Below are 14,924 nucleotides of genomic sequence, written 5' to 3'. Positions count from 1 at the left end.
ACGTGAGTTCGCCCGGCCCACAGAGGCGGCGGCGCAGACTGCAACCTCGAGGCCCGCCTCCCAGCACCAAAGAGGTGCAGGAAGGAGAGTCCGCCCGCCGCGGCCCGCCCGCCGGCTCCTCAAACAACCCTTCGTCGGTCCTCCAATCGCCCAGCGAGAAGAAAGAAAGAGCGTCCCCGGAAACCACCGAAACGCTGGGGTAGAGCGGCACATGTTTTGCCTCTTTGCCGGTCCTCCTCCGTGGCCGTGCTCCTGCGGAAAAGGACCTTGGGCTCCCCCTCTGCCCGGGCGGCCAGCGGGAGCTGTACGAAGCTGCAGTGGGGAAGTCGGCGACGTTACGTGGCATTGACCCAGAGGTTAGTGGAAAATGCGGTCTGAACGAGGTGGCCCTGTCTCTGGACCCAGGGACCCAGTCCGGGACAGGAACCTGAGGTAAAGAAATGAAGAGCCAGGAGCCGGGCTCCTTGGAAATACTTTCCGGGGATGGCAGAGGGTCTGGGGATACTTCCCCAAAGACCTGTGGACGGGGATAGTGAGACTGAAAGGCAAAGTCTTGGCTTCTGAGGAATTGGGAGAAATAAATGAACAAACCAGTGTTTGATAGCACTTGTGATAATAAGGAAGTGATTATACAGTGGACTATGTCTGTTTCTCTTTGTGTATACTTTGTCAAGGAATAGAAATTTCAGAATTAAATACTGCCCTGCCAACAACATACTTCATCCCCTATTTGAAACACCCTGTTGAGAAGCTCTCATTTACCTCTTAGTTTATTTTGCAAAGTTGTCATTGCCTGTTCAGTCCCAATAGTCTGTGAATAGTGGCCTTAATTCTCCCAAACAATGAAGTATAGAATCTAAGGTTTGTTGACGGATCGCAAAACCATCTACATCCGATCTTTAAAGAAAACTAGAATCACACATGTTCCCATAAAGATAAACTTGATATATAGTCTTCCAGTCTTTTTTTTCATGCATACGTGTGGGGCTATTTCCACAGTAATTGAACTTTCCCCTACATTTTGCTTTGTAATGAACAATTTTCTACACTAATACATATTATACTTTATTGTGAATGTTGGCATAGTATTCCATTATATGAGTATACCATAATTTATTGAAATAATCACTTATGAGCTTGTTTCCAGAATATCGGTATTCTAAAGTGACATGTTTTTATTATTCCCTTGGAACAGAATATCCAAAATAAAAGTATTCGGTCAAAGATGTGCAAGATTTTAAGGCTTTTGATATATCTACTGTCAAATTGCTCTCCAGAAAGTACATGAATTTACACTCAGCAGCTCTACTCCCAACATAAAAGAAAAACTTCCCATCATACCATCTTTTTCTTTTTTTCCTAGCTCTGAGACTCCTCAGCACAATGACTCAAGCAGAAATTAAACTGTGTTCTTTGTTGCTGCAAGAGCATTTTGGAGAGATCGTAGAAAAAATTGGAGTCCACCTAATCAGAACTGGCAGCCAGCCACTAAGAGTTATTGCCCATGACACAGGAACATCGTTGGATCAGGTATGTTTGGATCACAGTAATTTGCTTCCAGTTCATTAATTTCTTTAACCTACCTTTGAATATTGTTACTCCCCACCCCACAAAATGGAAAAGAAAGCAAAGTCTGTGCTAGGATCAGAATAGTGTTATCTGGGAGGGGAAAGATGATGAGGCATAGTGCCCAGGGTTCTGCTTCTCAAAGTGGCTCATCGTGGCTTCTGAGGCAAATCTTTGCTCCTCCTATGCCATATGCCATACTTCATTTATTCATGAGTCTATTAATTTCAGTACTGTGTTTAAGGAATAAGAATAATAGAGGGGATGGGACTTCCCTGGTGGCGCAGTGGTTAAGAATCCGCCTGCTAATGCCGGGGACATAGGTTCGAGCCTTGGTCCGGGAAGATCCCACATGCTGCGGAGCAATGAAGCCCGTGCACCACAACTACTGAGCCTGTGCTCTAGACCCCGCAAGCCACAACTGCCGAGCCCGCATGCCGCAACCACTGAAGCCCATGAGCCTAAAGCCCGCGCACCGCAACGAAGAGTAGCCCCCACTCACCGCAACTAGAGAAAGCCCACGTGCAGCAGGAAGACCCAAATGCAGCCGAAAATTAATTAATTAATTAATTTAAAAAAAAATAACAGGGGAAGTAAATTGTACTTTGAAAGATAAAGATCAGAGGAAATATGAGTATCATAGCAAGGACTCTTCCTGATTTCTTCCATTGATATTCACTTCTTATTAGCTATTCCAGTGGAGAGAGGGAAGACACACAGAGATTCCAGCCATCTCCTGATGTTTAGGAAATGTTGGACAAAAATTGCCAGCAATAATTAGCTGCATCTTCAGATTTTTCTTCTCTTTCTTCTGTGTTTTCTCTAGGTAAAAAAAGCCCTTTGTGTCCTCATCCAGCATAACCTGGTGATATATCAGGTGCACAAACGTGGTGTGGTAGAGTATGAAGCCCAGTGCAGCCGGGTGTTGCGAATGCTTAGGTATCCCCGGTACATCTATACTGCTAAAACACTGTACAGTGACACTGGAGAGCTGATTGTTGAGGAGCTCCTGTTGAATGGCAAGATGGCAATGTCAGCTGTCGTGAAGAAAGTAGCAGATCGGCTCACAGAGACTATGGAGGGTCAGTACTGTATCCACAGCTGTTAGCAAAAGCATAGATTGGCTGGCTTCAGGAGAGGACCCTTAGCTATCTGAGGCCATCTCACTTGCCTCTTTCCTCCTGTCGTACAGATGGCAAGACCATGGACTATGCTGAGGTCTCAAACACATTTGTGCGACTAGCAGACACACACTTCGTGCAGCGTTGCCCCTTGGTGCCTGCCACTGAGAATTCAGACCCTGGGCCACCGCCACCTGCCCCCACTCTTGTCATCAATGAAAAGGACATGTACCTGGTTCCTAAACTGAGCTTGATAGGTAAGGAATCTTGGCCCCTAGATCTGTGATTTGACCTAATTGTAGATTCTTCCTTAATGATTGTTAAATGAATGACTCAATCAATTAAGCAGTTACCAAGGATTTACTCTATGCCAGATACTGTGGTATAAAGAGATGAAAAAACAATTGTGTTACTTGCCCTTATGGGGCTTAAGTCTAGTATAGGAGGCTTACATTAATCAAATAGCCTGATGGATATATAAATAACAAACTGCGATAAGTACTATGAAGGTAAAATATGGGGTGTTATGAAAATATATAACAGGGGACCAGATTTACCTGGGGATTTGGGCACATGCTTCTTTGAGGAAGTGGCATTTGAACTAAGATTTGAAGCAAAAGTAGGAGCCAACCAGTGAGGTAAGGTATGAAGGGGTACAGAGGATAAGCATTTTTGGCAAAGGGAATAGTATGTAGTGAGGAAAAAAATAGGAATTTGAGAAAGTAAAAGACGATCGATATAGTTAAAGTACAGTGAGGAAAGGAAAGAGAGCCGTAAGTTAAGGTTAGACAGACAGTTAGGGGCTAGATCATGCAAGACCTTGTAAAGCACCTGTTCTTTATCCTAAGAGCAAAGGAAAACTACTAAAGGATTTTAAAGGAAGTAACATGATCTAATTTGCATTTTTAAAATATGTTTCTGTCTGTAGAAAGGATGGGGCAATTTTTCACAAACCAGTGAAAAATTAGACATAGGAGGGGTGAGGAAGACAGAAATCAAGAATGACATCTGTGTGTCTGGCTTGAGTATGTGGGAGGACGATGGTACCATTCACTGTAAGAGGAAGCATTGGAGCAGGAGCAGTTTGAGGCAGAAAGACTATGAATTTCTTTTTGAACTTGTTGAGTTTCAGATGACTTCATCATTAACTTGAATTTCTTGTAGTTCCTCAGTCTCCTCAACATCTCTAACCTAGAGGTAGCTACAGATGTCTTTGGGATAGAGACACCTGCTTTCACCTTCGGTCATTTCCTGTTATCATATGAGATGTAGGCTAACTGTGCAACTGTTTTGTTTGGCAGGGAAAGGTAAAAGGAGGAGATCATCTGACGAAGATGCAACTGGGGAGCCCAAGGCCAAGAGACCAAAACATAACACAGATAACAAAGAGGTAATGAGGCTTCTTGGTTAGGAGTCCTCACCCTGAGGCAAGCCAGAAAGATCACTAAGATGACAAGCCTCAAAAGAGCTTAAACGTTCTTGGGTCGAGAAGTAGTAGGATTATGAACTTCATTAAATTTTGGCCAGGGATAGACTAACAAAGAGTGAACTCTGTTGCTGTGTCCCTTCTGAGGCCTAACTTACTTCAGTCATTGGAAAGAGGTAATAGATTAGGCAGAAAAATGGCCTAGAAAAAGTTTAAATTGGTCAGTATGACTGGACCATAGAGACCCATGGGGATGAGTGGTGATAAATGAGTTTAGAAAGATATGTATAGGCCTGAGCTCTTATATTCAAATGCCTTCTCAGCATCCCTGTAAAAATGTCTAATAAGCATCTCAAAAGTAGTATGGTTAAAACAGAGTAATTGATTTCCTGCTCCCAGATACCTACTCCTCCCTCCTAAGCTTTCCTCATCTTAGTAAGGAACACCACCAAGGCCAACCACCCAGGACACCATTTGCTTAGGCCAAAGTCCTAGGAGCCATCTGATCTCACAGTAAAACCTGTCAACCCAATTTCTAAAAATAATTGAAATCCAACTATTTCTTATTGTTTCCGCTGCCATCACCCGAGTCCAAACCATTATCACTGTAGTCAAGACTTTGCCAACACTCTCCTAAGTGGTCTCCCTACCTGCATTCATACCTACTTAAGAGCCAAAATGACTTTCTAAATTGTTCTTTTTTAAAAATTCCAACACATCACTGATTTTTGACTCCTTTAATAGCTTCCCATTACTCTTAGAAGAAATCCAGTTCTTTACTATGGATTATGAAGCCTTACATGAGCTGGGTCTTTACATGATCTGCTGGAGACAAGGTTCTCCAGCCTCAGCTCTTCCTACTCTGTCATTCACTATGTTCCAGCTTCTATCATTTTTTCCATCCTTTAAATGTATCATACTCTTCCTAGTCTTCAGGCTTTTGCCCTTAGGATTTCTTCTGCTTCAAATACTTTTCCCTCAGATCTTCATGTAGTTGCCTCTTTTTCATCATTCCGATCTCAGCTCAAATGCTACTTTCTTAGAGCTCAAGCACCATTGCCCACCCTCTACTCCAGTCTCTACCACATTTTCTCATTTCATCTTCACAGCATTTATAAGTAGCTGAAATTACTTATTATTTGTACAAGCGTTTGTCTCTGTACTCCCAATAGACTATAAACTCTTTAAGGACAGTATCTTGTCCCTGGCACCTGGAATACTCGCAAGACATCAATAAATATTTCTTGATTGACTAACTAAGAAGTTTGGACTTTATCCTGAAGACAATGGGGAGCCATTGATGAATTTTAGGCAGGTGAATGAAGTGGCTAGATTTACATTTTAGAAATATTACCATAGTACAGTGGTTTATAACTTGTACAACTCCATGGATGCATTTCAGAGAGTCCACCTGTACTTTGTGCATTTTTCTATAGAGCACTCCATAGCTTTCTTCAGATTCTTCAGGGGAACTGTGAGCCCAAAAGGTAAAAAGAAGCACTGCTCTATGAGAAATGGGGAGAACGATGCAAAAGGAACAAGATTAAATGCAGAAAACCCAGTTGCCCTTTTTTATAGTGACCACTATATGAAAAAGAAAAATGAAAACCAGTTAGGAGGCTACTGTAGTAATCCAGGTGAGCCAAGATTAGAGCCTGAAATAAGGTAATGACAGGATAAAGAAAAGTAGACTTCTGATTAATATAAAGAATAGATAGGGGCTTCCCTGGTGGTGCAGTGGTTAAGAATCCCCCTGCCAATGCAGGGGATATGGGTTCAAGCCCTGGTCCTGGAAGATCCCACATGCCATGGAGCAAATAAGCCCATGCACCACAACTACTGAGCCTGCACTGTAGAGCCCATGAGCCACAACTGCTGAAGCCCACGCGCTTAGAGCCCATGCTCTGCAACAAGAGAAGCCACCACAATGAGAAGCCTGTGCACTGCAACAAAGAGTAGCCCCCACTCGCCGCAACTAGAGAAAGCCCACTTGCAGCAACGAAGACCCAACACAGCCAAAAATAAATAAATAAAATAAATTTTTAAAAAAAGAATAGATAGAACTGGGTAATTGGATAGTAGATGAGGGAGAGCAAGGGGTTAGGGATGATATTCAAGTTTCTAGCTTAAGAAACTGGGTTGGTTGTAGTGTAGTTAGCTGAAAACTTAAAAGAACAGTTTTAAGGCACAGGTGGAAGTAAGCAGTTGAGTCTATGCACCTGGAGCTTAATAGAGAGTTCTAGAATTAAGTAATAGACTTGGAACAGTTGAAACCTTGAGAGCAGATTAAATCACCTAAGTAGAATATGTAGAGTGAAAAGAAAAGAGGGCTGTGGACAGAACCCTGGGGAACACCAGTATTTATAGATGGGATCTGGAAAAGGAATCTGTGGGGACTGAGGAAGGGTAACCAGAGTGGTCAGAAGGAGCACCAAGAAAGAATGGTGTCATAAAGTCCAAGGGGCCACATAGAGTTAAGGAGAAAATGTCCAACCATGTCATATGCTTTAGAAAGATCAAATAAGATTGGAACTGGACAGTGTTCTTTGAACTTAGCAACAGGTTCCTCAGGGACTTTGGCATTTCAGTGTAATGGTGGAAATGGGTTGAGTAAATCTGTGGATGGGGATACAGCTGGGATGACCAACTCTTTGAGAAGCTCACATTTTTTAAAAATAAAGAAATGTGGTGGGGATGTGTGCACCACGCTGAATGAGTTCTGGCCTAATAGCTTCTATTTGCTCTCTGAAATAAGCAAGGTCATCTGCTGAAAGAGAAGGGAGGGGCAAATGGGAGATTTGAGAATACTGGAAAAGAGTTAAAATAGACAAAGATTCGAGGTAAGCAAAGAGAATCTGTTTGAAGTTGGGGGTTGTGAATTTGTCATTGTGGAGGCACTAAATCCACATGGTTGAATGGTTTTTTCCTCCAACCAATTTACTTGCTACTATATAGGAAAAGAAAATTTGAACAGTTAAATCCAAGCTTCTCACTAGAAAATGCTTCATTGTATCTAAATGTTTCTCTCTAATCTTTTTCTCCTCCTCAGCCCATTCCAGATGATGGGATTTATTGGCAGGCCAACCTTGACAGATTCCACCAGCACTTCCGTGACCAAGGCATTGTCAGTGCAGTTGCCAACAGGATGGACCAGGTGATATCTAAGTGGGTGGGACAGTGGCTATCAGGAATATTCACTTATTTGCAGATGTGGCCATTGGCATATAGCCAAAGCCAGCACAGCAGAGTGAATTCTGATTTCCAGTTCACTTTTCAAACCCAGACCAGCAGCGAGATCGTGCGGACCATGCTCCGGATGAGTGAGATTACCACTTCCTCTAGTGCCCCCTTCACCCAGCCATTGTCTTCCAACGAGGTGAGCTTCATGTTCTTGTACTAGTTTTCTGACAGGCTCTTGGATATAATAATTAGTATACATAGAGCCTGCAATTAGGTTGAGGTTTGAACCTTGAAAGGAAGGGTTTTTGCTATTTGAGGAGGTACGGGGATTATTCTCAGGTGGTAGGTACTGAAATATTTGGTCTCTTGGGAATTCAACCTTTAAAAACCTAAACCATTACCTTAGTCAAAGTATAAGTAATTCTTTTTTTATTTTTAATTTATTTTATTGAAGTATAGTTGATTTACAATGTTGTGTTCATTTCTGCTGTGTAGCAAAGTGATTCACTTATACATATATACATTCTTTTCCATTATGGTTTATCACAGGATATTGAATATAGTTCCATGTGCTATACAGTAGGACCTTGTTGTTTATCCATTCTGTATATAATAGTTTACATCTGCTAATCCCAAACTCCCAATCCATTCCTTCCCCACCCACCTCCCCCTTGGCAACCACAAGTGTGTTCTCTATGTCTATGAGTCTGTTTCTATTCATAGATAAGTTCATTTGTGTCATATTTTAGATTCCACATAGAAGTGATACTGTATGGTATTTGTCTTTCTGACTTCATTTAGTATGATAATCTCAAGGTCCATCCATGGCTGAGTAGTATTTCATTGTGTGTATATACATATATATATATATATATATATATGGTATAAGTTATTCTTAATTGTTCCAAGAATCCACTGTTTGGAATCTGAGCCTTTGTGCTCAGGACATTATATGGCCCCTTCTATTTTTTTTCAATATATTTTGTATATTTTAAATTTGTTTTAAATGCTTTGTTTATTAAGTTTTGTTTATTGAAAAATTAATATTTCAAATGTTTTATTTGTAATTATACTAATGTTTTGTAATTATACTAATATTTATCCACATTAAATATAGTTATTATATTTTTATATTATTTAAAAAAATTTTAACTTACTATATAACAAAATTTAAATACAAGTTTTTTTCTGATGACAAAAGTAATTACATGACCTGTATTCAAACAGCATAGAAATGTATAATTTTTTTAAACTTGTAGTTCCCCAAACTTTCAGGAATGCCAGGCATGTTCTATATCTTGCAGATGGTAGTTATGTGGGTATATACAATTGTCAGTACTCATCAAACTGTACCCTTAAGATCTGTGCTTCTTGTATGTAACATACCCCAGTTTAAATAAATATATAGTTTTGCATAATCCCAGCCCCAGAGATCCTTGTCAGTAGTTTGGTACATATCTTTATTCAGACTTTTTTATATGTATAGTCTCACATAAATGTAGATATATATATTTTTTAATTAATTTATTTATTTATGGCTGTGTTGGGTCTTCGTTTCTGTGCGAGGGCTTTCTCTAGTTGTGGCAAGCGGGGACCACTCTTCATCGCGGTGCACGGGCCTCTCACTATCTCGGCCTCTCTTGTTGCGGAGCACAGGCTCCAGACGCGCAGGCTCAGTAGTTGTGGCTGACAGGCCCGGTTGCTCCGCGGCATGTGGGATCTTCCCAGACAAGGGCTTGAACCCGTATCCCCTGCATTGGCAGGCAGATTCTCAACCACTGCGCCACCAGGGAAGCCCTATATTTTTTAACAACAAAAAAATATGGGGTTATACTCTATGAACTGTTCTAAACTAGCTTCTTTCATATGACAGTATATGTAAACTTTCTTTTCATGTCAGTATTTTTAGATCTGCCTCATTCTTTATAATTGCCATATCATATTCCACTTAATGGCCATGATGTACTTTATTTTAATGAATTCCTTATTACTGGACATGCGAATTGTTTCTAGTTTTTTACTCTTACCAACAATGCTGCTGTGCTTTTGGACATTTTTATACTTGTGATATCTAAAATTAGAACATCTTTATTTCAGCAATGTCAGGAGTTCTGAGTTCACAGACCCGTTTTCACTGTTTCTTTTGCTCCATAGATCTTCAGATCCCTACCTGTTGGCTATAACATCTCTAAGCAAGTTCTTGATCAGTATCTCACTCTGCTGGCAGATGATCCAGTAAGTCTTTTTCTTTTTTCTGCTGTATTTACGATTAATTTTTGCCTGCTATCAGTCTTCTGTAGCCTCATTCTCTACCTAGCCAGCTCAGACAATTTCTCTACCATCATCTGATAGGAGGGCTTCCTGCTGCAGACTCTTGGCCAGATTTGCTCTTTTGGAAACAGGATCACTGGACTTTCCATTCAGATAACACACGTGCTCTTTTTTTTTCTTTTCTTTTCTTTTAATAGCTTGAGTTTGTTGGAAAGTCTGGCGACAGTGGTGGAGGAATGTATGTCATCAGTATCCTTATGGGTGGTTATTTCCTTACAGTCAGGCAGCGTGAACTATGAAACAGAATGGTGACTTAGAAAAGATTTGATGATATTTAGTATACTAAGTAAGTTAGAAAATTGAACTAAAACATTGATGATAAAGAAGTGAAAGGGACTTTTAACTAACCAAATTTTAGTTAAGCAAAACTCTGACTTAAGCACCTTAGTTAATTAAGATTTCGAAATACTTACATACCATAAATGAGACTAGTGTGAAAAACAAAATAGTATTTAAGTTTTAAATTAAAGACTTAGGAATAAAACTAAGATCACAATGACCAAGCCAAAACATTACGGAGTAACCTTAACCTTCTACATAAAGACCTACATAAGGCTCTAAGATCTCTAGCCACAGCCACTCTGGAGTCGGTCGTACAAGAGAGGTAAGGGGGGGTCACCCTGATTGGGGTTGGGGGTCAGATACTTCCTTTCCACACCCCATTTGAACAAGTGACTTGGTCATTATGTCAGTGACCAATATAGACACACCTTGGCACATCTTGCCCCATTTTCCACTGGACTGCTATGGATCCCATCTACTACAGCTCTTTACCCTAAATACCCTACTGCTTAATTCCCAGTGATGCCAATTAACCATCCTTCCTAAAGCCTTACAAATGCAGGAACTGAGGCATTCAAGTGAGTCAGCAGTTGGTGACTCTTATGATTAGCAGTATTGTCATCAATCTGTGGAGTTATGAAGGAATTCTCTGATTGCTGTTCCTCTCTGGTCCTGTCTCCACACATGGAAACCGAACAAGCACCATCTGTGACTAAGAGCTAAAGCTAATCTACGTCGGCACGCCATTTGCTTTCTTTATTCCTTTACAGATTTGGGTCTCGCTGTGCCAGAATATTCCGTCTAGTTTTACAAAAGAAACACCTGGAACAGAAACAGGTAGAAGACTTTGCAATGATTCCAGCAAAGGAGGCAAAGGATATGCTTTATAAAATGCTCTCAGAAAATTTCATATCACTCCAGGTAACGGTAATCACCAGCCAGCAGAGCTGACCTAGGATGAGAGAAACTCCTGAAGCAAACATTCTGAACCCCAAACAAACTGTATCCAGCTCTGAGACAGAAAAAAAAAAGATTAACAAAGACTTAGCAAGCACTTGAAAGATAACTGTGGAGCTTTAACTGGCCTAGTAAATAAGAGGCATAGCCAAGAAATTACCCCAGAATCACCCTACCCTTTTTTCTTTAACTCCTAGTCCATGTGATTTGTCCTTTCCTCGAGCCTTAAGTTTATTGTAGATTAAATCTATTGGGTCATCACTACATGCAGAGCCGTGTAGTATACCCCATGAGGAAGCAGATAGAATGGATTTTGGAGTCAGAATCACAGCTCTGCCTCTTACCCAGTTACACTGAGCAAATTACCTACCATCTTTTTTCCCATCTACAAAATGGTGATGGATGGTGGTAACAGAGACAATATGGTTTGTTTTAAGATCAGATACAGTCTACCTGGCACATGAGAGTTGCTTAGTAAATGTTAAGTGCCTTCTCTTTCTTCCCCACTCAGGATGTTGACAGTCAAATGGAAAAAACAGGGCAGCCCAACCCTCCATGTGGCTGATTGTACCATAAATACAGATGCTGTATGACTGGGGAAGAGTGAAAGTATAAGTGAAAGAGAGGGCTGAGTAGCTCCAGGCGGGACAGGTGTTTACTTTGCCAGTTCTGAAGAAAAGTATAAAGTCTTATTTTTCTTTCTATGGACAAATAGGAAATTCCCAAAACACCAGACCATGCCCCATCCAGGACCTTCTATTTATATACTGTGAACATCCTGTCAGCTGCCCGAATGTTGCTGCACAAATGCTACAAGGTAACTCCTCCCCAGTCCATCCACAGTGATGTCTCACCCTCATGCCCCCTTTAGCCATTTTGCCTGAGCTGCTTAAATGGAACTGTGTGCATTTCTTATCTTCTCTCCCCTCAGAGTGTAGCCAACTTGATAGAAAGGAGGCAATTTGAAACCAAAGAAAACAAGTGAGTAACATTTTCAGTTGAGTAATTACATTTTACAAGGCCAAAAGGCTTATGGGGAAACTTCCTATAGAAGTGGAAACCAACAGAGACAATAACAAGTCTGGTTGCACTGAATTATTGGCTTAGGTTGGCATAAAGATGCATTAGTATACACTTCTCTCGTATGTCCCCAGTGAAATAATTTTGCAGATTAAATTTATGAGCAACATATAAACTGGCACCAAACTTTAAGTACAAATGAGAGGCAGCAAGAGTTCCCGGAGTGAAGTCACATTTCTAATTAAGCTTGTAGAAAATGCCCTTCCTTAGAGAGTGACATTATCCACTTTGACCAGGAACATGCTAAAAGGGGGAGCTATGCCCCAGGGCTATGGGATAAAAGAATCTCCAAGGCTAGCGGACATGCCTCAGAGTTGTGTTTGTCTGACAGGCGTCTACTGGAAAAGTCTCAGAGGGTGGAAGCCATCATTGCATCTATGCAGGCTACAGGTGCAGAGGAGGCACAGCTACAAGAAATAGAGGAGATGATCACAGCCCCTGAACGCCAGCAGCTAGAGACCCTGAAACGTAACGTCAACAAGTAAGCATCATAAACTTCAAACGTAAGTTTCAAAATACCTTGCAGACAAATCCATCTTGATATCCTGCTACCCTTCCAACTTAAGGTGAGGAAACCGAAACTCACTCTCTTCTTCCCCACCTCAATTAACAGAATTTAATCCACCTATTTCCCTAAGCTAAAAACTCTGAAGACATGTTCAGCTTCTCCTCGCTCACCAGCTGCCCCCCACCCACACACACACTCTCTCATTCACCAAAGCTGCTGATTTTACTTCAATAATGTGTCCCAAATCTGGCCTTTCATCTTGCTTCCCATGCAGGCCCTCCTCACCTCTTGCCAGACCTTTGCAAATCACCTCCTGCTTCAAACCATTTCTATAATGCTTTCACAGTTAGTATCTTTAAAGTGATTGACAACATCACTCTTCTGCTGTAAATGCTCTGTTGACTCCTTGTTTACAGTATAAAGACCAGACTCCTTGGCGTAACATATAAGGCCTTTCACAGTCTCATAACAGCCTATCTCTTCATCCTCATTTCCTTTCACTGCTCACCACTGACCTTCATAGGGATTGCTTTGAATCTGTAGATCACTCTGTGGAGTATTGCTTTCTTAATGATACTAAATCTTCCAACTCATGAACATGGAAGGTCTTTCCATTTACTTAGATCTTCCTTTGTCTCTTTCAATGAGTTTTGTCGTTTTTGGTATTCGTCTTGCACTTTTTTGTTAGATTTATTCCTAAGCAATTGTTTTAGTGTTTCTTTTTTTTTTTTTTTTTTGCGGTACACGGGCCTCTCACTGTTGAGGCCTCTCCCGTTGCGGAGCGCAGGCTCTGGACGCGCAGGCTCAGCGGCCATGGCTCATGGGCCCAGCCGCTCTGCGGCATGTGGGATCTTCCCGGACTGGGGCACGAACCCATGTCCCCTGCATCGGCAGGCAGACTCTCAACCACTGCGCCACCAGGGAAGCCCATGTTTTAGTGTTTTCTTAAATTTCATTTTTGAATTGTTCATTGCCAGTGTATAGAAATAGAACTGATCTTTGTGTTTTGATTTTATATCCTATAATTTTGCTAAATTCATTTATTAGCTGTGGTAGGTTTTTTGTGGATCCTTTGAGCTTTTTCTGTATATAAGATCATGTCATCTGTGAATTAGAAGTAGCTTTACTTCTCCTTTTTCAATCTGGATGCCTTTTATTTGTTTTTCTTGTCTAATTTCCAGACTGGAACTTCCAGTAAAATGTTGAATGGAAGTAACAGCAGACATCTTGTCTTGTTCCTGATCACAGGAGGAAAGCTTTGTCTTTCACCACGAAGTATGATGCTAGCTGTGGGTTTTTCATAGATGGCTTTTATCAGGTTGATGAAGTGTTCCCTTCTATTCCTAATCACTTTAAGCCTTAGCCACTCTCAGCTTCTATTTTAAAACACACTAGGTCCTTTTACACCTATGCCTTTAACATGTGCTATCTTCCTCCTCATTGCAAGTTAGAATGTAACTTCTCCTGGGACAGAGCCCTTATCTTTTGAATCCTCAGCAATTTCCACAGTACCTGGCACATAAGAGATGCTCAGTAAGTGGGAGGAATGATCTATTGGTTCTCTTGCTTTCTACCCAGTACTTTCAGGGGTAACCAAGCAATTCTCCATGACCACACCCAGTCCAGCCTCTAATCTTAAATATGCTAATGAATGTTCAGTGTGGGCAAATGCTTTCACTTTTTCACTCAGGTTGGATGCCTGTGAGATCCAGGTGGATGAAACCATCTTCCTGCTGGAGTCATACATCGAGAGCACCGTGAAGAGACAATGACCCAGAAGAAGAGTCTTCCTCAGAAGATCTGAGGGGATTGGAAGGAAGAATAAAGGAGGTGCCTAGATGCATTCTTTGCAGTAGGATAAGTTCCAGATTCTTGTACTGAAACCCTCTCTCTATCCCTACCACCCAGAATACACTAGAAAGAGTTTGACATATTTTTTTAAGTTTGCTGATCCTGTTTTAGAATCATCACTATATTCTACCCTCATCAAATCTTGGCAGGGGAAAGAACCTTAAATCAACTAGATTAATCATCTATCAGATGCATCAGTTCCCACCAAGAAGTCAGCTAAGGCTGTGTTTGAACATCCCTGACAGTGAGAAAAACTTCTTCCTAAGCTGTTCGTTCCATTTTCAAAAGGCTACACCTGTTCTTTACTTTGTTAAACTGTAATCTTAAACACACACACACACACACACACACACACAATGTAGGGAATGTGAAAGACTACCACAGAGGGGGGATAAAAGCTATTTTCAGGGCTAGCAGGTGGTTTGGCCCAAGCAGTCACACTAGAATCTATGGATAAAAGTTACATTTGCCAGCTCCGGGCTTCTAACACATCTGAAATTATGTATGTGAAACACTCAGCACAATGCCCGGCATGTGGTAAGCACTCAATAAATCACTGCCTTCCTCTTCACCATGGTTCCTAAAAACTGGCAATTCTAACTTCTCTCTCCTAGTACCATGG

At 41.2% G+C, this 14,924-nt stretch overlaps 1 protein-coding gene and 1 long non-coding RNA gene across 5 annotated transcripts in view; one reads left to right on the top strand and one right to left on the bottom strand.

The window, feature by feature from the left end:
* Positions 1–191: 191 nt before the first annotated feature.
* Positions 192–14,924, top strand: part of POLR3C (RNA polymerase III subunit C) — a 15,716-nt gene continuing 983 nt past the window's right edge. Inside the window, exons 1-15 of one of the 4 annotated variants that reach the window (XM_081224693.1) lie at positions 207–356; positions 1,364–1,530; positions 2,393–2,648; positions 2,759–2,944; positions 3,989–4,077; positions 7,163–7,267; positions 7,379–7,489; positions 9,448–9,528; positions 9,762–9,813; positions 10,168–10,228; positions 10,677–10,827; positions 11,579–11,680; positions 11,795–11,844; positions 12,275–12,424; positions 14,142–14,810. In XM_081224693.1, coding sequence (XP_081080819.1) covers positions 1,384–1,530; positions 2,393–2,648; positions 2,759–2,944; positions 3,989–4,077; positions 7,163–7,267; positions 7,379–7,489; positions 9,448–9,528; positions 9,762–9,813; positions 10,168–10,228; positions 10,677–10,827; positions 11,579–11,680; positions 11,795–11,844; positions 12,275–12,424; positions 14,142–14,223 — 1,623 coding nt within the window. In that variant the 5' untranslated portion in view covers positions 207–356; positions 1,364–1,383 and the 3' untranslated portion in view covers positions 14,224–14,810. Of the gene's footprint in view, positions 357–1,363; positions 1,531–2,392; positions 2,649–2,758; positions 2,945–3,988; positions 4,078–7,162; positions 7,490–9,447; positions 9,529–9,761; positions 9,814–10,167; positions 10,229–10,676; positions 10,828–11,578; positions 11,681–11,794; positions 11,845–12,274; positions 12,425–14,141; positions 14,818–14,924 lie in introns of those variants that run through there. The other 3 variants (XM_081224694.1, XR_014015095.1, XM_081224692.1) reach the window with 3 other exon arrangements.
* LOC308612305 overlaps positions 9,780–14,924 on the bottom strand; it is an 8,784-nt gene continuing 3,639 nt past the window's right edge. Inside the window, exon 3 of the long non-coding RNA XR_014015096.1 lies at positions 9,780–9,857. This is a non-coding gene — a long non-coding RNA (uncharacterized lncRNA). The remainder of the gene's footprint in view (positions 9,858–14,924) is intronic.

This window comes from Mesoplodon bidens (assembly GCF_964165515.1).
Source record: "Mesoplodon bidens genome assembly, chromosome: 2".
In the NCBI taxonomy this organism is placed as follows: Eukaryota; Metazoa; Chordata; class Mammalia; order Artiodactyla; family Ziphiidae; genus Mesoplodon; species Mesoplodon bidens.
This window is presented reverse-complemented; position numbering and strand designations above follow the sequence as displayed.